The sequence below is a fragment of the Pavona decussata genome, unplaced genomic scaffold (genome assembly GCF_977016875.1).
Source record: "Pavona decussata unplaced genomic scaffold, jaPavDecu1.1 SCAFFOLD_602, whole genome shotgun sequence".
Taxonomy (NCBI): Eukaryota; Metazoa; Cnidaria; class Anthozoa; order Scleractinia; family Agariciidae; genus Pavona; species Pavona decussata.
The window spans coordinates 3,380,236-3,406,698 of record NW_028145860.1 but is presented as its reverse complement, the minus strand read 5'-3'; the positions used below and the strand labels follow the sequence as shown (position 1 = coordinate 3,406,698).

Sequence of the window (26,463 nt, the reverse complement as noted above, 5' to 3'; positions counted from 1 at the left end):
ATCAATGCAAACAATAATCTTGAACAAAAATGACTTTATTCAAGGTGAAAATTAAGTTAAAAATTGGAAAATAAATGAACGACTCTCATCCATTTGATAAATTTTAACTCGTCTGAAAAAACTATCTCAGTTTTTACAAATCTCAAATTTTTCATTATGAAGTGGACTCCCCAGTGCGATTGTAACCTTAAATCGTCATAAAATAGCGCCATATATTTTTTTTCTCAATTGGTGTCCTTGTTTTATTGTTTTTAACTATTAAATTGCGAATACTTGTGCGGAATTATCCATTTGTGGACATTCAGAAGAAACAAAGTACGCGCGAGTTTACGCGCGTGTATCTTCCGCTAGTGCTGGTATTCCGTTTCTTAACTAGTCATTAATTTCAAGTAAGACTGCCGATCGTCAATAATCTTCATCCTCTTCAATGCTGCGATATCCGCGTGCATTTAGATTGTTTCTCTTGATATAATCATTTAACACCACCATAGGATTTTGAGGTTTCACAAAATGATAGAGATCACCACTTGCTGTTGACAATTCTAATAGTTGGAATCGCGGGTTTCGAATCTTCAACCGGAAGTACAATTCCTTAATGCTACTATTTATCTCCACTTCCGCCAAGCGGACTTCTTCTACTCCGCTTCCAGAGTTTTTGAGAAGCGATTGCAACAGCGCGCATGCGCCCTCTGCAGTGATGAGATTGAATCCTATCTTGAGAACTTTAAGGGTGTCATTCAGCTCCAGGCTCCGAGCGATCTTTTCCATGCCCCGGTCGGTAATGCGGTTGTTATTTAAGTTTAGTTCAAGAAGCCTGCCATTATGTTCTAATGATAAAGCAATGTATCTTGCGCCTTCGTGTCCAATTTCATTCCAACACAAATCAAGTTTTTCAAGCGTTCGATTCTCCTTCAAACCCGCGCAAATATGCTTCAGTCCTTTGTCCCCAAATCTATTCCATCCTAGGTTCAATTCTCGTAAAGAAGTGTTTCGCTCCACCATTTCGCCCATATACTCGCCCCCGGTGATTCCGAAAGAGTTATGACTCAAGTCCAGCGAGGTGAGAGAGTCCTCTGTTTGTAAAACATTACTAAACAATTGAATATCGTCATCAGTTAAGTGATTCCGCGAAAAATCAATTATATGCAAACTATCATTGACAGTCAACATGTTGCCAAGTGCTTCGGCGCCATCTTTACCAATTTTGTTCTCAGATAGACTAACCTCAGCTATATGACTGTTAAGCTCGAGTAGCTTAGCCACAGCAACAGCCCCTCTATCCTGAATGTCATTGAGGGACAGGTCCAGTTTCCTGACCGAGCCATTTCGCGCCAAAGCGTCCGCAACAGCCATAGCGCCTGTAGGCCCTATCCCAAGATTCTTCATGATCAGTTCTGAATCCCCGGATATAGTTCTGTCGAGGAAGTACGTCATCGCTAGAGGCGGAATGCCGAGTTGTTCACAGCTCCTTAGAAACGATTCCCTGAGAGACAAATCGTGTATTTGACAAGCGTCTTGTACATCTTGGTGCCTGTCTTTTCTGTCTAGGCGATGAAGTGTCTTCGTGCTCTTTTGGGCCTCATTTTCCGCAATCAGCGACTCGTTCTTCAGCTCTTCATCATATGAGTCCAAAATTCGATTGAGGTGGATCAACAAGTTTGTCTCTGATACTGCTCGGCTCTGTGGAAAGACATAAATTTCTTGAGCCCATCGTTTTGACTTCTTTCCAAATGTCACCCGCGGAAAAATGCTAAAAAACGGATGTTTGCTTTTGGGTTCTTGTGTGGTACGCCGCATTTTAGTTCGTGAATCTCAAGACCTCTCTTGGTCTACTGAAATATTGCAGTTTTTCGTGTTACAAAAAGCCGCATTAGCTACGTAAATCACTGGCCTGCGTTGTCAATGAGTCTCCAAATTTTGCTACAGCCTAAGTTAATTACTGGTATCTACGGTTTCCATTTCATCAGTCGAAAGAACGACTCGAAGATGTGTTGTGACACACGCTTTAAATTGTTTCACAATTCTTGAGAAATTTGAGACAGCAGGAATTCAACTGAGATAAGGCCAAAAGGCCTAGCCTCACGTCACTCATGCGGGCACTCATGTCCAGAGTCCGTTGGATGCGGGTTTTTTTCCGAAATAAATTTACACGGCTACTGAACGAAAAAGCAGATGTCCCCTTCCTTATGAATAGCAAACTACTTTTTTGTTCAAATAAACTGGTCTCTCGAACAAATAAAGTGAAATCCAGTCCTCGTATTGGAGAACTGCTGTCTTGTTAATTTTCGACCCTATGTATTACTTTCTAAAGTTATTAAGTGGGATTTACGAATTAACGTGCGTTGTTTGATGAAAGCAAAGCTGTCCTTGCATACACTGACCTACAATGAAAACTTAATGACAAAACTGCTTAATATCGACTCAAACTAGTGTACATTGAATAAACACAAAGTTGACTGATTAAATTTCGAGTAACGTGAGCCATCAGGAACGATAAACAATCAGCCAACATCGTGTTTTTTTCATAATTGCTTAAAATGGCTCCAGCAGGCTTTAACTCTTTAAAGGGGATTGGGAGATCAAAACACTAAAGAATTAGAAGTACAGACAAGAGACACGGCTTCTTCGTCTTCGTGAGCTTATGTTTGAATAGTTCTAAATATTTATTCTCTAAAAACTTTGCTTAAATAGCAACGCCAACTTCCAATGACAGTATTGGTCATAACTGAGATTTGACGACAAAGAAACGTTCGAAGAATGTCTGTGTAATCGCATCAAAACCGGTAGAGAACTTACAAGACCAGACATTCCTTCAACGTTCTAAGACATTCTAATTTCAAGAGCAAACACTATAAACATTTGGGTTCCGGCTTTGTATAAAATTCGAAGATGATATCACCCATCGACCCCATCGGCAAATCAAGACTGAATACCTACCCTTGATAGTAAAGTTCCTCGCTTCTGAAGTTTGTAAATCTCTGTGATAAGGCCAGACATTACGTTGTGGAGAACACATCAAATACGTGTTCAAAACTGCCGTTGAAGTGTTTTGGCCTTTCACCTCGAGATATCATCCGGCATGTCATCCAAGACAACAGTTTGTTTTGTTTAAGATATCAATGTGATTCGATCTCCTTCATATTCAATCCAAAATTATTATGAGCCAGCCTTATAAAGGGCAATACGTTTCAGAAAACTGATTTAGCAGAAAGTCAAACTGAAAGCCTATTAGTCGTTTCAGATTAATCGGACGGACTTGCAAAACTAATACATGTATATTTCGAAGCTCGTTATTTGACGTGACCTGTAATTCAACGCGTGACTTTCTCCTCATCTCGCATAACTTGCGGTTTACGCGGTAGCGGTTGCCGCAAAACGCACGTGTAACGAATACGTTACATACGTCTGTTTTGGCCTCCGCGCCGCGCCGATGATGACCAAGCCACGTATCTTTCCACCAGCAGACTATTCAGTAGCTAAACGGGATATCTTACTACAGGTGAACGAGATTACAAATTCAAATTTGAAAAATGCAAACGAGTACGTCCTGTCTTCATATTTTCTGTTTCCCCTCACTTAGTCGCATCGAACGAAAGGTGAAGCCCGGGGGGAGTACTTGGATTCAGTTTTGCTGGATATGTACGCTTGTGAGGACTGCCTACTTCGTGTTCAAGATCAGTTTTGCAATTTTGTCAACAGAGAGTTGATGTTCAGTAAACCAAATTTCCTGCGTTGCCCATTGGATAGTGGAAAATCTAACAACTCACCTCACATCCCCCCTGTACGCTGTCGCAAGATTCTTGACCGCCTTGTTTAGGAAAACATAAATCGCCTTAAAACCCAAACCAAAGTAATTTCTCTGGCCAATCACCGCAGACGAGCACAGCATAATGAACCAATCGGAACTTGTGGCAAATACATGTATCCGCGGTGAGAAAGTCTCGCTTGGTATTCTCATTACGCGGGATGCCCTGAAGGGGCATACCGTGTCTAAAAACGGGTCGATTTCTTTTTTTTCTTCCTCGTAGTCACAAATCGGTACATTAATTTATTACGCGGGATGCCCTGAGGGGGCATACCGTGTCTAAAAACGGGTCGATTTCTTTTTACGCGGGATGCCCTGAGGGGGCATACCGTGTCTAAAAACGGGTCGATTTCTTTTTTTTTTTCTTCCTCGTAGCTACAAATCGGTACATTAATTTATTACGCGGGATGCCCTGAAGGGGCATACCGTGTCTAAAAACGGGTCGATTTCTTTTTTTTCTTCCTCGTAGTCACAAATCGGTACATTAATTTATTCATTAAACTCTCCCCTCTCCTACTCGGGATGTATTGTTCTGATTGTCTTCAACAACAGCAGGCCAATCAAAATCCATTCTTGTCGCTTATATCGCGAGGGAGGGGACCCACTCACCCCTACCTGTGTGACGTCAATGCATCATTTGATATATTTATTAAAGACGGATTAAGTCGCGCCATATTGTTTTAACATGTTCTGGACTCAAGTGTGCCGTTTTCAAAGGGAAATTTCACCAGTTTGAAGCGGTAAATCGAAAGAATAACTTCTAAGAAGCACCCGACACGTAAAACGATGGAAATTGGTGAGTTCTTAGTGAAGGAATCGTGCTTTGTTTGACAGTCTTAGGCCACGACGCGAGACAGAAAAGAGGTCATTGAGAAGCTTACGTTATCGTAATGGAATTCCACACATTTCCGGTGAAAGTTTGAGTCGCGTAACACAAGGTAAACAACGTAACGCGATCGTCGTGACTCAAACTATTCCATTAGTAAGGATAGTTTTATCAATCGGCAAAGCATACAGTTGGAATAAATGAATCAGCCCCAGCATCACGCGTAATGCCAGTATAGCAGGCATCTTTTTTTTTTCTTCCTCGTAGCTACAAATCGGTACATTAATTTATTCATTAAACTCACCCCTCTCCTACTCGGGGTGTATTGTTCTGATTGTCTTCAACAGAAGCAGGCCAATCAAAATCCATTCTTGTCGCTTATATCGCGAGGGAGGGGACCCACTCACCCCTACCTGTGTGACGTCAACGCATCATTTGATCTATTTATTAAAAACAGATTAAATTTGGCCCCATATTGTTAACATGTTCTGGACTCAAGTGTGCCGTTTTCAAACGGAAATTTCACCATTTTGAAGCGGCAAATCGAAAGAATAACTTCTAAGAAGCACCCAACATTTAAAACGGTGGAAATTGGTAAATTCCTGGCGAAGGAATCGTGCTTTGTTTGACAGTCTTAGACCACGACGCGAGACTGAAAAGAGGTCATTGAGAAGCTTACGTTATCGCAATGGAATTCCCGCAATTTTCCTTGAAACCCTGAGTAGCGTAACGCAAGGGAAACAACGTAACGCGATCGTCGTGACTCAAACTATTCCATTAGCAAGGATAGTTTTATCAATCGGCGAAGCATACAGTTGGAATAAATGAATCAGCCCCAGCATCACGCGTAATGCCAGTATAGCAGACATCTTGTTCATTAAACTCTCCCCTCTCCTACTCGGGATGTATTGTTCTGATTGTCTTCAACAACAGCAGGCCAATCAAAATCCATTCTTGTCGCTTATATCGCGAGGGAGGGGACCCACTCACCCCTACCTGTGTGACGTCAATGTATCATTTGATATATTTATTAAAGACGGATTAAGTCGCGCCATATTGTTTTAACATGTTCCGGACTCAAGTGTGCCGGTCAAAGGGAAATTTGACCATTTTGAAGCGGTAAATCGAAGGAATAACTTCTAAGAAGCACCCGACACGTAAAACGGTGGAAATTGGTGAGTTCTTAGTGAAGGAATCGTGCTTTGTTTGACAGTCTTAGGCCACGACGCGAGACAGAAAAGAGGTCATTGAGAAGCTTACGTTATCGTAATGGAATTTGACAAATTTCCGCTGATAGTCTGAGTCGCGTAACACACGGAAAACAACGTAACGCGATCGTCGTGACTCAAACTATTCCATTAGCAAGGATAGTTTTATCAATCGGCGAAGCATACAGTTGGAATAAATGAATCAGCCCCAGCATCACGCGTAACTAAATGCCAGTATAGCAGGCATCTTGTTGGTTGAGAAGTGGCGCGAGTTTTGCGAACCAATCACAGAGAAAACCAAAACAAACGCAAATTGCTTTTGACACTTAATTGAAAACCACTCTAAATACACCGAATCTACACTAAGACATCGAACCTATATATTTACCGATGTGAATTTTCACCTAGGCTCGATCTTACCTTTCTGTGATTATTTCGCCGGGTGGAAGCAACCTGTAAGGGAATATAATATAACATGTCAATACACTATTTAAAACATGTTCTTAATCAGAGCGCATGGTATCCAATCTACACCATAAAATCACGAAGAATGAAACGATATCAGTGCTTTATGCGACTTGGCGCATAGGAAAGAAATGATTCTGGACCACCCTGTTTAATAGATATCAGAAATTATATTAACGTATTGGAATAAATTTTTGAGGAACTCCTTTAATTTTACTGAGTTCGTTATGTAAACAGTAAACTTGCAATTCAACAGGAACATAATAGGTAATGGCTCGTGAATTATACAATGATTGTCAAAAGCAAGTAATTTTAAATTAAGATGAATACTTAATTTTAATAAGTAATAATTTTAATAATTTTAACAAGTAATAATTGTAATAATTTTATTTGTGATAATTTTAATAAGTAATTTTAAAATGAATACTTTTATTAAAATGAATACTAATCAGCCGCGACTAAACAGACTAAAGCCTTCCTGTCAACAGGATCGAGAGTTGCTTTCAATTTTCATGTAACCTTATTCTCCACTTAGCCACCGCAAAAAATAATACAAGTAGGTGCCTCAGTCGGAAGTACTGTGTGTAAGGAAATCTCTTGAAATCCTATATATCATATAACAATGAAGACTTATTTAAATCCGCAGGAAAGAAGAGAAGAGGTTTTAGGTAGCAATGTCAAATTAAATATAATGTTTGGGAAAGCTTTTCCTACATTTTCCTTAGAACATATGTTGCTGAGAAGAATATATTGAGAAAAAAGATTGCAGTTATCTGCCGGTTGATGTCGTCTCGTAGCTCACTATAAATCGCCTTATTGTTAAGTCGGAAAAATGAATTTAACTGTTGTTGATTTTCCTTTGCTCTCAAGGAAAACTAGCAAAAGTGTGTACCAACGTTTTGAAAGGCACTAGAAGAAACAAACTAAAAAACGCACTCAAAAAGCGTGGAAAAACGGCTGTTAAAAAAATTCCCTTTACATTTGACGGGATATAATCGAACTTTCTTACCCTAAATAGCCTTAACCAAAGTTTTCTTGCATCTGCCATCAAGATGTTGATTTTACAAAAGACGTTAACAATCTTCAAATCCCTTTTCTTGCTGTACTCACACAAAGAAATGTGGCAAGCTTCCGTATTTTTAGCCAACCGTCGATGTGATCAATGCCGGGTGAAAAATTAACGAAATTGAGTTCGATTCAAAAACAACTGTAAATCTTTTTTTACCTGTTTCTTGAAGTTTCCAGGCAACCGGGAAGGGAAAATCTCTTTATTTATTAACAACTGACAAATGACACTTTTAAATGAAAGAGAAGCCATTCGGGTTTAATTCTTGACAACGATTATTGTTGTTTCATCACCGCCTTGAACAATCATGAGTTTGGCAAACAAGCTTTTGCGAATCGGAAAAAGGTGCTGAGCAAATATTGTGTTTTGGCATTGACAGTTTGAAGGAAGGAAGTGTCCTTCAAGTGTTGAAACAAAAGGGAAAATATGGCCTTGAGAATATTATAAATTGAACAAGTAAATAGATGTGATATGTGCCAAAGTGATGTGTAGCCTGTACAAATATGAACGAAGGAAAACGTGAGTGAAATCTTTGCCATCTTAGATGATGGCTCTTTTTGCAAACCGAGTTTGAAGCTTTGACTATAGTCGATATTTTTCCCTCACAAACGTGTTGTATCGTGCGATTTCATCTGTGGATGAGATGCTCAAAATAAGAACATTGAAATGAAAGCAGTTTATTATGCTGTGCAAGGTGGTTCTAACTTTTGAGTCCTAAAGTGTGACCATTCAAATGAAAGCTACTAAGCAGTACTTTCCTGTGGTGCTGTTTATTATGCTGTACAAGGTGGTTCTAACTTTTGAGTCTGTGGATGAAATCCTAAAGTGGGACCATTTAGATGAAAGCTACTAAGCTATAATTTTGTTTATCAAAATAACCTGCAATGGCCTTTCATCTATTAAAAAAAAAATTTCGGAACTTAACCACCAAGTTTCAAGCTGCTTTTAAATTAAACAGATGTATTCATTATTTTCGATTTGCGGAAAATAAATTACAGACGTTTTAAATTCGACTGAATATAAATGAATACGATGGCGTTGTATCTGTGATAGTCGTTTGCAAACCCACCACAAAAATAACCATAACGCATATCAACAAGGGAAGACGAGTGAGTAAAGCAAGCCAAACTGATGAAAACTGAGTAAGACTGTCAACAATGAATCTATTCTTTTCTTTTCACTAACGAACCAAAACCTCTTTCTTGTCTTTGGCGGTCTCTTTAGTCCTGTTAATACTTTTCTTATCCAAATTATCTACCAGTTATTTCCAGTGATTATCGCCCCCATTTCCACCAATCAAGAGACACCACACCGTTCTGTTGTGATTCGTATCTGCAGGTGCTGCCTGAGCGACCATGGAGACAATTCAAAATTGTCCCCACGTTTGTCAAAATGTTTAATTTTTCAATGTTTTCTGTCCGTAGCATTAGATGTTGTCGCAACATGGACGCCTTTAAAATGAGGCAATTTAGATCCGGCGCCTATCAAAAAAATGTAAACAAACTTCTTCTTTTTTTTACAGACGATGAAATTAAAATTTCCGGAAAGAATAAATATCTACTGCTTCACTGGCGATGAATATTTACCACAGTCGTTGATCGCGAGGTCTGCAGTTCTGAAGATGATAATTTGCACCCCTGTCGTCACACTTTTTCTGCTTATGTAGAAATTAAGGCGAAAGATCTCGAGTTTATCAGTTTGAAATGATCATAAAATACAAACTCGCAACGAACTACGAAAATAAAATTGAAGGGAATAGAATACTTTTGCAGCCGACATTCAATTCTTTTTCGTTTATCAATATTTGAACAAGATCCATTTTAAACAAATTTTTTGTGATGGACGCATTTCTTCAACAAGGCCACGATTTTGCAAGAAATTTTCACGCATAACCAAGGAAAATTTAAAACTGAGCCTGATATTTTTCAAAAGAAATCAAAAAGACTGTGTCGAATCCTTTTATTTCTGACATTTTGCCGCAAAGGTTATACAGTCTGTATCATTAAACCGTCCAAATTTCCGAACCGGAAAAAAATAAAATAAATTTAACTGTTTCGCAGCTTAACCATCATGTTCCAATGCTTCTCGTAAATTCATCTGTTTTACTCGTTATTCTCAATTTGGGAAGCTAAATTGCAGCCATTTTCTGAAACTCAGCTTGAAGTTAATGAATTAAACGGCGTTGTTTCTGCGATAGCTAGCCCGTTTCCAAGGCCACCGCAATAATACCTTCAAGATTTCACTAAAAACTTGAGCATACAAACGGAATTTTCTCAAATTAAAAAACTTTTAGGAAATGATGGCGCACGGCTGCTTATTTTAACCTCCTCAGATAAACGAAATATACTCACCTTTGTCTGCTCCTTCATATTGGCGGAAAATAAGTGAAGTCCATTAAATATCACTGTTATTGTACGTACATACAGGTGATACCGGCTTTTAATAGTCTGCTGTTGGTTATTTGCATAGCATACATACAAAGTAAATTATTTATTCCTATGAAAGGTGATACTAAACCCAGAGCATAAAAGGAAATGTAGAGTGTTTTGTTAACTCGTTGCATAAGTCTGCAAGTTTTTTTTCAACGTGTATTTCTACGTGATGAAGATACGCATGCAATTGCACTTTTTTATATATAAGAAAGTCTACTTTTTTGTCTAAGGTTAAGCTGGTACTGAACCTTTTGAACATTTTGGCGATTTGTGCCTAATTAGGTCCTTAAAGACAGAAAATTAAAGTATTTCTGTCAATAATGTAAACATGATCTAAAATAGAGAATTGAGTATACTTTATAGTTTACAATACGAAAACCACACCGCATGTATATGTTACCATACAAGGTATTCATTCTTGAATTTTGTCTCTGTTGGAGTGTACAGATACTAGAAACAGGAAGAGAATCGAGCACGCGCGCAAAGCGCGCTCCCTTCGCGCTCCGCGTTCTGACCATGCGCTTCGTGCGCGCGACACATTCGTTTCTTCCCCTCCCCTCTCTAGCACTTGCCCATGACGCAGGCTACGATATTGCGTGCACAATCATTAGCTACCAGCCGATAGCCAATGACTGTTCGGTGAATCAGATTCATACATTCGTGACAAGCCTCAGTGAGTGCCTTCTATTAGTGGGTTCTTACGCTTTCTAAGCTGCTTTTAGACACATCCGCTTGGAGCAATAGCGTATAGACTATTCTGGCTATTTATAGTTTGGTTCAGAAATAGCAGAAGTTCTGAATAAACAGGATATCATTCTGTCCATTCCAAAAAAAGGTAATCTGACATTGTTTCAGGTTAAATTGACAACTGACAAAAGGCTTGAAAGACGTTAACATTCCCTGTGTCTTTGTGGACAGCCTGTTATCGGTGTATAAAACATTTAATGTCATCTTATGGGTGGTCTGAGCCATTCTCGTCCCCAGAGCCCCCACGGTCTTTTAAATCCAACCGCTGCCCAAAGTATCATAGGCTCTAGGAACGAGGATAGCTCTGAGCATGAAATGCGCCGGTGCTCCAAAGCACAGGCGCCGATTATCTTCAAACATTTCTTGCAAATATTTTTTGTTGGAATTAAGAAAAGTTCGAAATAAAGAGGTGTTATTCATCATGATAAAGTCAGAAATCGAAAACTACATTTCCTTTGAGGTATCAAAAAGCCATCTTTTCGTATAATTTGCCGCTAAACTGGATCATGTGGATGACGTCAATAATTATTAGACGAGGACATCGAGAAACGCTGTTGAGGCAAAAAATATAAGTAGAACAGATATTTTGCGCTTGGCGGGTTACTGATTCAGAAACGCCATCGTAGCTGTAATGACTAAAGCTCAATTCAGACACATTTTCGTGTTAGCCTATCGCTTTATACTCTGCAGGAATCTTTGTTACAATGGGTGTGGGGGAGACCAGACAAATAAGCACCAAGAGAATGCCGGACTGCACTGCTGCGCAATTGTGTTAACTCTGCTGCAGTTCTGACTTGTTACTTAGATTCATGGAGCGTTTTAGAACAGTCAAGTGCACGTTAACAATAGAAATAAATGAGTAAGATTGACGGGGCAAGAAAAACATTTTCTTTTTGTTCGTTCCTGTCGTCAGTGAGTTTCAAAGAGTTTGTGCCTCTGAGTCAGTGAAACGACTTCTCAGTTACTGCCTTGAGGTATCTTCTGCCAAAATATCTATGCCACGTAAAATGTGATGTTTCCGTTGTCGTGAAGCAATGCCAATTAGACATTGCAAGATCTGAACGTTTGCAAGGTTTAAAACTGCTTACAAAAAGTCGTGTTCCATGATATTTAGAGCCAATGTTTTGACATCTTTATATGCCACTGTTTTGTAATGTTTTATGCCGTAATGATTCGTCTTTGGCGTCCACGTATACCGGTAAGTTTTTACTTCCATCTTTTGCTAGCGAATTAGCAACGATCCGCGCACTCGGTCTTATTCCACAATGCACGATGGGCATATTTACAAGCGTAAAGCATGACGTCAGGACAATAGATAAACCAACCCATTCCCCCGCGATTCGACATTATAATGAAACACTCCAGCTGGAAACACTCTTTTAAGTATCATACGGAGGCGCCGTTCTGGAACATTCCCCAGCACGATATTCTTTGTACCCTTCACTCAGTAGCTATTCGGAACAATTTTACTCAGTTGTATCGCGAGTACATTATAAAATGATTTCTGGAAAGGTCAATGGGAATTTTAGTTACAACCTTTCCAAAATGGTTGAGATACGAAATCATCATTTCTTCGGAAAAATACTCTCTTAAACGCAATGTAAACTGAGATACGAACCATTTCTGACTACCTCCTCTTTTCAACATTGTAAAGTAGGGAAGGGGGGAAGATATAAAGGGTTGTTTGAGCGTCTCAAGTGTTTTCCAATTGTTTGTAGCTAACGCTCTTTCTTTTTTTTTTATCTTTTTATCTTTTGAAATTTATTTATAGATGTTTCTTTAGACATGACACCATAAGTTAAATATTGCGCTTTGTACGAAGTCATGTAAGCATAAAGGTGCCGTAACGTGTCATTAATGTTTACACTCGGGTTGTACCTGTAAAACAACGATTCTCAGCTCTTATTTGTTCGCTGTCCGGGTCTATTCTGGGTAATAAGGCGGATAAAATCAGATAAAATTGCCATGAAATGATAGAGTTTTCTTCGCGCAATTTCATTTCAAGCTTTCGTATTAAATATTAGAAACTTACTCCTGCTGTTTTCGGAGTAACAAATATGCCTGTTAAAGTGCAAGGTATATTAAACTAGCAATGATTTTCGCAAGCCAACATCATCTTGGAAATATTGTTCTGCGACGTAATTTTTTTTTGTCAGCTAAAGGATCCGAACACATCAAAGTGTTAACTTTCATAAATATGCCTTCAAAATAGCCAAACTAGGAACACAACAAACAACATTTTGAGTATTCTGCGTAAAGCCTGGATTTCACTAGCGACGCAAGCACAGTCGCAAGCCCAAGCGCAAGTATGAGAATGCTTATTTCATTTTGAAAATGGCCTCGACGCCGGCATTAGCACAAGCGTTAACGTTACAGAGCACAAAGATCAAAATGTTTACGTCGCATTCATTTTCATATAACATAAAGCTTTTATCTCGGTTTGGGCTTGCGCCTGTACTTGCGTCGCTAGTAAAACCAGGCTAAATGTTCTCGGTGGGTGAATGCCCCCTGTTTAATTGACAAAGAAAGCATTTGTCGCCCGAGAAAACCAAGCTCAAAGGATTCCCATAGAATCTTCCCACGAATCTTTTAGACAAAGAGCTCAATTGACCGGATATTTTTATACCATGATTGTAGAGGCTTTTAATTAAAAGACTGACAAAGGTAACCTAATAGTTTGCATATAATTCAATCAAAATCATTACTGATTTCTAGTTTTAGCTTTGAAATCAATCAGGATAAAAGTTACGAATGTCATTGAAGAATTTGATTGATATTTAAAAAGAAATTAAATCGAATTTAGTTTAGATGTGCGTGAAGTTAAAAAGGACATAGATTTTATGGATTGTGAATATATTTAAGTGTTTTTACATTCATTATTTGTAATTATTTTGTAATATTTATTTGTTTAAATGCACGACCCCACCAGCTCTGCTGATTTACTTCATCGTGCTAAAAAAAGTTATTCAGTTAATTCAGTCCAATCATTTCAAAACAATTTCGTTAGCCGCCTTTGCGAATTGCTCAGTCAAAGATTGCTCTAGTGCAACGTTGAACAAAGCGCACGAAGCACAATACCATTACCTATTGTGTGAATTAAATGAACGATTATAAATGTTTCACATTGTTTGAATACTTTGAGAAGTAAGTTGCTCGCGTACCTTGCCAGTTATGCTCGGTAAACTCATTGATCATGAGTACAACTTATTTTGTTTATTCAGCGTATTGCATGTTCAAATATTAACTTTGACAGTTGAATGAACAAATGAACGATTATAAATGTTTTACATTGTTTGAATACTTTGAGAAGTAAGTTGCTCGCGTACCTTGCCAGTTATGCTCGGTAAACTCATTGATCATGAGTACAACTTATTTTGTTTATTCAGCGTATTGCATGTTCAAATATTAACTTTGACAGTTGAATGAACAAATGTAATAACTTATCACAGTTTAAGTTCTCCAAGGTTGCATTTCTGAATCTAAACATTACATTCTCCAACGTCCCACAAGGCGATAATTTAACACGGACCAATTCGAAGCTAATACATTGACAAGGAAAGAGCAGAATCTCTCAGTTGTCCAATCATACTTGGATTCTTTCCATTCTTTCAATAGTCTTTTAAGTTTTATTTCACGCAACAGAATATGGTTAACACGAAGCTAAACAAATCGCTTTGTTTGATGTACCAAGTCAATGCACCAATTTTGAAATACCTTTACACTTTACCATGGCAGTTGAGCATTTGGCGTTAACACAAGGAGCGCGCTATCTTTGTCACTCAATAGTACAAGATATGTGGAAGTCATACATAGGCTTTCGAGACCTGTTTTATATAATAATTTGGTCTTAAGTTTACAGTTTTGTTTTTACGCGGTGACTCGTTAAAGTGTCACAATGGGAGCTTATTGTGATGAAAATGTACTTAAAAAACAACGCTTACAAGCAAGAAACACGACTCCTTTTCGTAAAGGCTCTTTGCGGGGTGAATCCATCATTTCCTCTGCCAAGATTTCCAGACATGTTTGCCAATTTCCGAACACGTCGTTCATATTTTATGAGCACAACATAGAGCGGGAAATATTAATCATGACAAATTCACATCTCATGGCGTTTGTTTTTTCCGTGGGAGGGACAGCTAAGCCCTTGTAACACAAAAACTACCCGAAACACTATTGTACACCAGCCAAAATGCGGAATTCTGATTGGTCCTTAATCAAAACTTTTAGCAGCTGGTAATTCAACTGGTAGACCTCAAGGGACGAAAAGTTTATGAGAAATCAGCTCGCAGAGCTGAATACACTCGCGCTCTGAATTTCGTAACCACGCGAAAACACGAGCGGGAGTGACTGTGAAAGCTCTGGAATTTCGCTCATAGTGCTTCGTGTTCAAACATGGAGACTCGTTCAGTTACAAGTGAAAGCACGAGCCGTAGGACAATGTCTCTTGTGGAAACTTACAGTTCCGTGTCTTCATCGTATAGCACAAATAGTGAGCCTTTGGCGGTGCTTGGCGAAGATGTGACCATGAAACAACTGGCTACTGCAAGAGAAACTTTCAGTGATTTGGAAACAGCTTATCGGAAGTTCAAGTTGGAATTGGAAAATGTCAAAGAAGAGCATCGAACTGAGGTATGACTTTGGTTTAGACTAATATAAAAGTGATTGCTGGTAGAAGATTGTAGTAATTTGCATAGACGCGCAATCTTAAATCACCACCACCTACGGGGCTTAGAAATCTAAACACCAAGATGTCTTCCTCGCTCAGCCGCATTTTAACTTGAACACCCTTGCTTTTGAGAGTGCTACATTTTGGTCAGTTATTTGATGTGTAAATGACCTGGCCTAAGCCACAGTTCTATTGATTTAGCTTAACTAATGAGCGTTCGAGCCTTGACACATTTCAAGATCCAAACTAATTAGCGTGCCGTAGGATACCCGCATATAGATACGCCAAAATATAACTCCGCCTTTTCTAAGTAACTATAGCTTCGTAACTTTAACTTTATTGAGATAGATTTCTGTCTGATTTTGTTTTGGTTTTAGTTCTTTATCTTAGCGACGAAAATCAAAACGTTAAGTGACCCGTTGAAAAACAGTTAAGGGATTGAATCGTTTCGCTACGCAAACAATCCCACTTTGCATAATAATTGTTTCTAGACTTAGGTGGAAAAGCTGACAATAATAAAACAGACAGGGATAGTAAACAATATTTTGCCTTTTAGGTCGACAAGCTACGTTTGCAAATAGAAAATCTTCAAAAACAGAAAGCGAATCTGCAGGAACAGTTGAAAGACTCACGCGTCGACGCTAAAAAACACCAAGACGAACTCATCCGCGTTCAACGAAAATTGACCGAGAAAGAATGGGAATACGACGCGCTGAAAAAAGACTTCGACTCTCAAAAAGAGATTATTCGAAAACTGCGAGAGGAGAAATCATCCCTGGAAAAAGAAAACGAAGATCTAAGGCGAGAGCTATCCTCCAGCCAAGCGCTCGTGCCCTTGCCTGGGGGAAGAAAGGATGACAGTGACGAGCTAGTTGCCGTTCGACAAGAGATTACAGAGTGGGAAACAAGCTACAAGTTCGTTCACAAGGAGAAGGAAGAGTTGCAAGAGGAGTTTTTGACGCTTCAGAGCAAATTGAATGATTTACAAGCTGACTATGACAGGGCACAGAGAGAATTACAAAAGGATAGCATGATGAACTCCATGAAGGCATCAAAACTCGAAGCACAGATGCAAAATGCTTTCCGACAAAGAGATAACTTTAAGAATCAGTTAGAGGGGCTCAGGGATGATCACAAGAAAGGTAAGGAAGGGTACAGTCTACTACAGCGGGACTTCTTGGAGACCCAGAAGAAGGCAGACATCTACAGAGAAGAACTAAACGTCAAAAATAACCAGCTTCAGAAACTGGAGAATTCCAACAAGGCCTTGCAGGCGAAGCTTGAAGCCCTGAAGCAAGACTTTTCCAAGAACCAACTCTCTTCTGATATCTATGACAAGCAGAAGGAAGCTCTGGAACGGGACTTACACGAATCCGAGTGGAAAGTACAAGATCTTATGGAAGCTAACGAGGGGCTATCGGCTCAGAGAGACGAAATGGAGAAAGAACTGGCACTAGTGAAAGCGCGCATTCCCACATTGGAGAACAATTGTGAGAAGGCAAACGAGAAAGCTAATGAGAATGAACAGCATGTCAACCGTCTTCGACAGCGCATTGGTGATCTGGAAACTAACTTGTTTTCGCTTCAGAACAGGAATTATCAGCTAGAAGCGAGTTATCAAGACTCCATAAACGACGCACAGGATCTGCAGAACAGGTGTGAGCGAGCAAACGAGCGAGTTGTAGAGTTGGAATCACAACTGGATCTCCTCGGTCAAGAAAACGATGATTTGAAAAGTCAACTTGGGCACTCTGAGCGTAAAATTGCTGAACTGAAGGCATCACTACAAAGGAATGAACAACAGAATGAAGAGCTTGAGGTGTCTACCGCAGGAATGAAGACTCATTTGACGAAACTGGGAAGCCAGCTTGATACCATCAGTCAGAGCAAAGCACTGCTGAAGTCAGACCTAGACGAAGAGAAAAGTAAGATTGCCAGATTGAGGAAAGACTTAGTCACAGCCCAAGCCAGCGCTGCAGAGTATCAGCGAACATCAGAATGGTACAAGAGAGAAGCGGCCTCCAAGGATCGGACAATCGATGATCTGAGAGCCAACATAGCGGCCATGGAAGGAAAGAGTGAGCCACTGTATGAAGAGATTAACAAGCTACAAACGCACATGGAAATCCTAGAAGACGAGAAGAGAAGCCTTCACGAGGAGACACTGCAGATTCAAAGAGAGATGCGAGAAGTTGAGGCTGACCTGCTGCTGGCTAATCAAGACAAAGATCGCTTAAACGATGAACTACAAGAATACTACAAGAAGACATCCGAGTTGCAAGCTTCCTACAAGGTTTGCGATCAGGAGAGGATAGAACTTCAACAGCAGGTGTTGATGCTGACGAAGAAGGTGGAACGTCTAGAGGCGGACCTGGCTGAAGCCAACAAACACAAGAAATGGCTGGAGGCCGAGCTAGAGAACTACACGGGGAACAATCGCAAGAACGTAGAGGAAGTAGACATTGTCAAGACACAGTTAGTAGAGGTGCAAAGTATGATGGATGATTACCGACGTGACGGTGCAGATAAGGAATCCACAATCGAACAGCTTCGTGAGCAAGTTCTGTTCTTGACGAAGGACTATGACGACCTCAAAGGTGAACTTAATTATAACAAGTCCATCGTAGATGATATGGAAAGTGACAAGAGACGACTCCAAGAACAAGTTGCATCACTGGCCGAGGAGTTGAGCAGGGTGAACTCGCTGTATGACGCTGCAAAGAGGAAGAGTGATCAACTCGAGGTTGAACACAGCGTCGTTGTGAAGAAGATGAACACGCTGGAAACCACTTATAGGAAGGATATCGATAAAAATGCACGACGTGAGCTTGAAATTGAGCTCAGCAGAAACAGTGAGTTAGAGAGAGATCTGTCTATGTACAGAAAGAAGGTCGCTGAAGCTGAGGCCGGGCTGCAAGCCGCGAAGAAAGACAACGAGGAATTAGAACAAGAACTGGATGAAGCAGAGGGTAAGAATGCGCTCCAAAACCAAGAAATTGAACGGCTAACGCACGATAACACAGAAATAAATCAGAGGCTGCTATCTGTAGACCAGAAGTTAAAAGACATGCACAACGAAGTCACTACTGCTTTGGAACGTAAAGATAAGGCTGAGGAGGATCTTTACAATGCAAGAAATCGGGCGAACAAACTCGAATCCCAGGTGGAGATCATCCAACGACAAAAACTGCAGTTGAAAGACCAACTTGACGAAGTGAACAACAAGCTCATTCAGTGCCAAGAACAGATTATGATCCTCGAGAGCCAAGTGATGGAGAATAAGAAGATCAACGAAACAATGAACAAAGTGGTAGGAAAGAAGGACAAAGGAATTGAAGATCTCAACAATGAACTCCGACAGCTGGAGCGGGATTTTGACAGCGCAAAGCAAGATCTCATCACTGCTAGAGTGAACTGCGACGGGTTGGAAGCTGAAAAAAGAGATTTAGAACGGCGCCTGGATTCTGCGCAAGATCGCGTAGATAGCTTAGAGAACGAACTCAATAGCTACAGAGACGGGCGTGGCGCTTTGGAACAAGAGATCAGCACTTTTACTTACAAGACCACAACGATGGAGACTCAGCTCATCAACATCACTAAAGACAAGGACCATTTCAAGAACGAGTATGAGAAGCAGCTAGCAGCCAACAGAAAAGTAAAAGAGGAAATGCTCAGCGTACAAAACCAGGTTCGCGAAAAAGAAAGAACTCTGGATGGCTTAAGGAAAGATCTACGCGATAGAGAAAACGCCTTGGAGCGGCTAAAAACATCGAAAGCTGGAGCAGAGAACGAACTTCTGCAAGCGAAGAAAGATCTCGAGGCTCTGAAGTGGAAGAATGAGAATTTGGAAGATAACGTTACAAACCTTACAGAACAAATCCAAAACTCGAACATCGAAATATCCAAGATGGAGGTGACCCTGTCGGCGCTCGAGAGGGAGAAAGAAGATAGAGACAAGAGTATTGTGCCGAGTGAGGATAAATATCACGAAACTGAAGCCATGTTGAGGCAGAGCCAGGACCGCGAGAACTCCCTAAAACAAGAGCTTCAGTTGCAGAAGTCTAAAGTCAATAAAGTGGAAGGTGAATTTAAGAGGGTTCAACAACAAAGCATTGAGTTACAACACGAGATCAACATACTAAACAGGAAAGTTCACGATGCAGAAGAAGGAAGAAGCAGGGCGGACCGCGAAAAGAAGGCACTCAAGGAAGAGCTTATGGCCACTAGTGGGAAAGTCTCGGATTTGGAAGTGAAGTTTGAGCACGAGTATCGCGAGAAGCTTTCCTTGCAAGCGCAACTTGAAGATGCTAACAACAGATCCGGAGTAAACCGAGAAGAAGTCCTTAAAGTCGAACAACAACTCATTGAGCAGAAATTAACAGTGGAAATGATCAACAAAGACATTGCTCAGAAGGAAGAACACATCGATCAACTCAAGGCTAGTAAAAAGTACCTAGAGGAACAGGTCCAGTCGCTTAAAGGAAGTTTGAATGTCAGCAGGGAAGATTGCCAACGATTGAAACAGGAGCAGGAACGCCTACAGAAAGAGATCCTACGACTGCAAGATGGTGTGAAAGACGCCGAGGGTCGCATACAGAAGACAGCGTATGAACGAGATCGCGTCCAAGAGGAAATGCGCGGTAATGTGATCAAGATTTCTAACCTCGAGCAACAGTTGGCGGATTCCAACAGAGAGAAAGATTCTCTTAAAGACAAGTTGGAAGAATGGAAAGACACGTCCACACGGTGCAGAGAGGAGAATATCATCTTAGAAAACGAAATTTCGTCTCTAAAGGCAACTACTGATGCGCTCACCGCAGATGTAGAGAACACGAACAGACAATTGGAAGACCTGAAACAAAGAAAGGCCATCATCGAAGAAGAACTGGAAGAGACAAAGAGACTTCTTCGCCGTAAAGACGTTGATCTCGGTAATTTGATGTCAAAGAGAAAAGAAGTCGAAGAATCCTATAACATTGCTGTTCAAAGAGTCGAAACGCTGGAGAGCAATCCGTTTGGTTCTGAAGAGGAACGACAGTTCCTTGAAGATGATCTGGCAGTCACGAAACGCAAACTTGCAGAAACAGAATTAGCACTAAGGGGAAGCAACGATCGAGAGAAAGATCTTCAAGAGAAGTTATTCGCTGTGCACTCGCAGTTGTCAAGGCTTGAGTCGAGCAGAGAAACCCTTCAAGAGAAGAAAACCGAACTTGAGCACGATTTGTACGCCATGCAGAAAGAGTTGGCGCCTTTGAAAGAGGATTATGAAGAAGCGATGAACGAAATAGATGCCTTGAAGCGCGATCTTAATGAAGCAAACGCCAAAATAACTCAGTTAGAGCTGCTCCTTGACAAAGAACAAAAAGTCAGGTCGAAAATGGAGCTAGAGAAAGAAGGAGAACTTTCCAAACTGAACAAAAACGATGAAGAACTTCTCAGAGTGCAGAGGAAATTGGTGGAGTATCAAACACTCTGGGATCAACATACCAAAGAAGTGGGTGGTAAGGATGCAGTTATTCAAGATCTGAGAAACGAGAAGAAGGCTCTAGAGAGAGACCTGCAAGTAGCACGTGACGAGCTGGCCAGTATGCATGGTTCTATTAATGATGCCATGAGAAAGAAAGATGTAAGCGATAGCGATGCATTTACATTGAAGAAACAGATGGCTGATCTTGACTTGAGGCTCAAGTCTACTCTGCTTGAAAATGAAGAAATGCACAATGATTTGATTAGTTATAACAACAAGATAGCCGACTTGGAGGACGACATGCAAAAGGCGCTGAAAGAGAACGCTAACATGAAGGCAGAGCTACAAGACGCTTTAGATAACATGTCAAGAAAGAAAGAAGACCATAACATTCTGCTGAAGAAGAACAACGAGCACAAAAACACCGTAGAGTCGTTAAGAAATGAAATTGTTGATAAGAATGGGCAGATTAACTTTCTGAAGTCAGCAAACAGTTCCCTGGAAAATGAGATCAATTCCCTGAAAACCAAGATCGATCATTTCAAAGACGACTTTGACAGAGGCTATCAAGAGATAACAGAACTTAATATAGCCATTCGAGAGAGAGAATCCACCATCAGTAACCTGGAGAACACCTTGCGATCAGTCCGGCGAGACAATGACAAGTTGACACAAGAGATCGCGGCTTGTCGTGCCTCGACAACCGAATATAAGAATTATTACCAAGGGGCGAGGAAGGAGATTGAAAAGTTTCAGATGGACCTGTTGTCAGCAAACAACAGAATTTCCCACTTGGAAACACGCAACGACGCTTTGGAAGATGAACGAAACGAGTTGAAAAACGAAATTGCACAGCTCAAGAAAGTCAACGCCGAGCTAAAAGGCAGGATAGACTCGTTGGAACGGGAAAAGAAAAAGCTCCAGAACGAGTACACAGTGATCCAAAAGAAATACCAAGAAATACACAACAGCTATATCAGCATCGAAAGTGAGAAAGCGAGGATCAAAGGCGACGCTGCGTTACAGAAGAAAGTCGTGGATCTGCAGTCGCAACTGCAACAGGTTTATCAAGAAAAAGAAGACACCGAAAACCAGCTGGACCTGATCCGGAAAAGGCTGACAAGGATGGAAAAGGATTTCGGCGAGTGTAACCGTGCAAAGGAGTCGCTTGAGTACGAGGTTAGCTGGCGCACCAGTCGCATCAAGGAACTAGAAGATGTCATTAAGGCTATGGAAGAAAAGGATCAGTTTGGAAAAGACGAGATCCTGTCATGGCACAAGAGAGTCACCTCGCTGGAACAGGAGCTTCAAAGTGCCAAAAACAAGATCGCTCGTTTAGAGGCATTCAACAAAGCATATGACGAGAAGATACACGTCTTGAACGATGATTTAGTCGAAGGGCAACAGATATTGTCAAAAACTGAAGCTGCCCTATCCAACGCCCAAGACACTTTGGACAGCAAACAGCGGGAACTTATGGACAGCTATAAGAAGAATTCCGAGCTTCAGACTGCCCTTGACGCAGCCGTCCAGGGCAAGAACGATGCTCAAAGAGAACTCCAAGCTGTTAAGTCCAAGATACATTCTCTGGAAGAGGAGCTTCAAGCTCAGCTCAAACAGCAAGCGCAGCTTAAAGGTACACTGGACGAAACACGGGCACGGAACGAGGACCTAAAAGACGAGATCACAAGGCTTCAAAAGAAGTTGTTAGAACACCAGCAAAAGATTGATGAGCTGCATCGAGAATTAACAGACAAGGGATACACTGTTGATCGCTTGCAGCACGACCACGACACACTGTACAGTGAGCTGAATGTGACAAGAACCGATATAACGACAACAAGTTCAGACTTAGAGAGAGCCTTGGCTGACAAACGGGAACTGCAGTACGCAAACCAAAAACTACAGCTACAGAACTCGGAGCTTGAAACTTCCTATTCGCTGCTGAAAGAAGAAAACGAGAGACTCAAGCCTGAGATACAAGCTCTCCAAGAGCAGCTCTATGAACTAAGAACCAGCTACAACGAGCTACAGAGGGATAACATCACTGTGGTGGAACAAAGCAATCTGGATGCGGCACCAGAAGACGACTTTGAAATTGAAGCTTTGCGAGGAGAATGCGAGCGCTTGGCTCGTGAGGTGTCGGGATTGAATCGTAAGATCGTCACCTGGAAAGACAGCTGCGAGGGACTGGAGCAAGACAAGCATCGGCTGGAAGACAAAATAACGTCCATGCAGAAGACCATAAGCAACGTGGAAAGTGCAAATCAGAGCTTAATCTCGGAGAGGAATCGACTTCAAAATGAGATTGACAGGCTTGAGAAAAAACTCGTTGAGCTGGAGGCACAACTAAATACAACTGAAAATGACAAACGTAGCTTGCAAGACGATCTAGAAGACGCACAGAAGAAGCTTTTGAAACTGGAAGCGGAATATGAATTGCTAAAGAAGCGAAACGCACCTTCTCTTGGCTGGAATTCATCGTCAGATGCAGCTCTTCGAAGAAGCAAAGAACGGGAAAACGAATTGCAGAATGAGGTTTTGGAAGCACACAAAAGGAATTCAAGCTTGGAGTACGAGTTAAAATCAGCCCGCGAGCGCCTGGAAACTTTACAAGGCGCTTACAATGACGCCGAGTTCAAGTCAACGCAGCTTAAAAATGAAATAATAATTTATCAGAAACGAATCTCCGAACTGGAGGCCAGCTACGAAAGTAGTCGGGAACGAAACTCGGAACTTGAGAATGAGATCAACAGTTTGGAACAGAAGATGGATGAACTCGGAGACCACAACAAGTCGACTCTAAAGGACAGGTCGGATCTAGAATACGAAATCCACTCGCTCCGCTCCACTGCCTCACGGTTAGAGGCCCAGTTAGCAGACGCAAACAAAGAAAAGGACAGCTTCAAACTCCAGTTGGTTGACGCACATAACAAGAATGACGAAGCCTCAAAAGAAGTTACACGGCAAGTGACCGAGATTCACACCAGGAGTGAAGTGTTCAGGCGAGAGATCATTGAAAAGGAGACGGTCATTGAGCAGTTCCGTACCAGATTCATAACTATGGACAAGGAGCTGGATTCACTGAGACGCGAACTGCAGAACAAGAGCGACGAATGTAATGCACTTCAAAGAGAGATTGACAAACTTAAGATTGAGCTTGGACAACAGAAGCAGTCCAGGTATGCCAGCGAAGACGAGCTTCGCGCGGAGATCGAGTCATTGAAGCTGAAGTCGGATGAACTCGAGAGCGAAAAAGATGCACTGCGAAAAGAGAGGAACAATCTTCAATTCGAACTTCGTTCGGTCAAGGATGACCTGGATAACGTGGAGACTGTGTATAAGGACAGTACCGACGGATTACAGCAGGCCAACAGTGACTTGATTTCTACTCAGCTTAGGGTGTCCGAACTGGAGACAGAGTTGCAGAGGGCCGCAAAGGACAACCAAAGCCAACAGCATCAGTTGGACAAGTCCAACAGAGATATCATTAGCAAGCAAGAACAGATCATTCGTTTTGAAAAGGATTTGCGAACGATGAAGACTGAACTGGAGTTACGGAAGAAGACCTGCGACGAGAAAGATGACAAGATCAGCGTCTTGGATCGGAAATGTTCCACACTGGAACTTGAAATCGAAAGATTGAAAAAGGAACTATTCATCGCACAAGAAGAACAACAACGTAGCGAAAGGAGGTTCAAAGATCTCCAAGCCAGATCAGAAATTGCAAGAGTAGATGTTAAGCCAACATACGAAACGAGTTTTGAGGTACGACGCAGCCGTAAGCCGTCGGATAACAACGTCCAGATTCAAGCACGTAGCAGAAAGACCTCGTCACTGTCTATGGAAGTTGGAAGTAAGCCCAGAAGCCAGCCTGGATCTCCGCGCACAGAACGCAATTCCCTCTCGCGTAAAGTGTCTGCACCATTTCAACAAAAAAGCCGTCCGTTTGAGCCGACTTTTGCGCGTCCGCTGTCCAGTCAACCCACCAGTCGAAACGGAAGCCAATTGGACCTCACGTTTGAAGAACCAGTGATAGAGGTTCAGGCAAAACCAGTGGATGAAGAAACACCAACTCCAGATGAAGTATTTTCCAAAGATGCACCCTTGGTTGCAAGACCCTTGGGAGGAAACGAGCTGGCTAACGGTATGACCTCATTTGTACTAACCCGCAGTAGTTCACGAGTTAGTGAGCAGCGCAGTACCTCCACAAGTGAAAGGCGAAGCACAGTGAGAAGTACCTCTGGAGGACGAAATTACAACGAGGCGTTTGGTGTAAACGAAAAGAGTTTATCCAGTGTTGTGACCACGAGCTCTCACAGTGTCTCAGAGGACTTGGCGTACGCTGAGGGAACGAAAGCCACACCCAGAGGTGGCTATGGCGAAAGAGAGTGGAAAAGGAATTCTTATTATCTTTAACCCGTAGATCAATTGTACGCAGCTCGACCCAACAGCTTAAGTGTATGAAGGTCAGGTCACTCTTTTTGAGTTATATGAAAAACCTTTGACTTTTTTTTTTAGCGTTGTATGCGTCCCGGAGACAAGACAAAGAAACTTATATGCACTTAATTTATATCAACTTATTAGAAAGTTGGTAACAGTGTTTCTTCCATGATTATAGAGTACGCACGGACCTCAAACATACTGATTTGGTGGAACTTTTTCTGGTATCATGGGCAAGGGTTCGTTTAAGAAGTTGGTTGCTCTGAGAGGTTAGATTGAAGGCCCTCTGCGGCTCCCTAAACTCCTCGAGGGCTTCTAACACTGCGTGCTCTTACTCTATTTAGTGTCAACCTTCAGACGTTCATTTAAACACGGGGTAGATTCAGTGTATGAGTGACTGTGTGTAGAAGCGTAGAAGGGCAGGAGGGCTTGATGAGAAGTGAAATCCCGCACACCGTTTGATAACTTGACAAATAGGGGAAACGCTCTACCTTCTTCATAAAACCCATCCTGAATCCACCCCTTGTTGACGTTGTTTCCTTACGCCGTTGTAATTTGAATTTAGAGGTGGATTTACATGGACAGTATTATAAAGTATTTTCATTGGGAAGTTGTCTTAGTTTTTAAAGTTAGTATTAAGTTTCTAATTAAGAAATTGTTTGAAGTTAAAGGGAGAGATTGAGGCACCTGTAGTTCTAATTAAGGCCCATTTACGACAGTACAGAATTTGCTTACGACTTTTGCGTGTTTTTTGTGGCTAACAGTTGCATTTAAAACTGTATTATAAGAAGCAATTCGTGTTGTACACGCAGAGTAGGAATTAGACAAAGTTGTTTCATTTAACTACGCGCTTAGAAAAATGGGCTTTGCAAAATGTTCAGATTAATTTGTTTATATTTACGAAAAGTAGATGAAATGTTTAGCGCATTTTAACAAGGATTAACCAATTAGATTTTCTTTCGCAGGAGTACACAATGTTTCTTTAATATATATTTTTTCAATTTTCAACTGGTGGTTAGATCATTTATAGTCAAGCTTTCGTTTCAGTGGTTGTACGAGCATAATGGCAAGTTTTTAAAATATTTTAATTGTGCTTTGTAATGTTGTCGCATTGAAAACAAGATCAATGATTTTTTGCAATACAGCTATTTTTAACAATTAGTGCAAATCGTTCCATTCTTTATTAAACTGCTAATATTGCTGATGTAAGGTATTAAGGTTTTAATTAAACTTTGTTGATTCATTACATCTGTTCTTGACTATTGAATTATTTAACGGGTGGGACAATTTATGTTTTCTTCAGTTTTCTTACTTTTTTTTTTCTGCCTCGTCACTATT

At 41.0% G+C, this 26,463-nt stretch overlaps 2 protein-coding genes across 3 annotated transcripts; one reads left to right on the top strand and one right to left on the bottom strand.

Annotated features, from left to right (window-relative positions):
* Nucleotides 1–19: 19 nt before the first annotated feature.
* Nucleotides 20–9,778, bottom strand: LOC146449426 (uncharacterized). Of its 2 annotated transcripts, XM_085101632.1 has the most exons (3): nucleotides 9,722–9,778; nucleotides 6,260–6,292; nucleotides 20–1,680 (listed from the first exon to the last, which is right to left on the bottom strand). In XM_085101632.1, the coding sequence occupies exons 1-3, from the start codon at nucleotides 9,737–9,739 to the stop codon at nucleotides 406–408; spliced, it is 1,326 nt and encodes a 441-aa protein (XP_084957758.1). In that variant the 5' UTR covers nucleotides 9,740–9,778; the 3' UTR covers nucleotides 20–405. The 2 variants fall into 2 exon arrangements, with proteins under 2 accessions (XP_084957758.1, XP_084957757.1); XM_085101631.1 differs by lacking the exons at nucleotides 6,260–6,292; nucleotides 9,722–9,778 and adding an exon at nucleotides 2,938–3,289.
* A 4,997-nt stretch (nucleotides 9,779–14,775) lies between these two features.
* On the top strand, nucleotides 14,776–26,373 carry LOC146449425 (uncharacterized). Its single transcript, XM_085101581.1, has 2 exons — nucleotides 14,776–15,178; nucleotides 15,772–26,373. Exons 1-2 carry the CDS (start codon nucleotides 14,942–14,944, stop codon nucleotides 25,099–25,101), a joined length of 9,567 nt encoding a protein of 3,188 aa, XP_084957707.1. The 5' UTR covers nucleotides 14,776–14,941; the 3' UTR covers nucleotides 25,102–26,373.
* The last annotated feature ends 90 nt before the right edge of the window (nucleotides 26,374–26,463 follow it).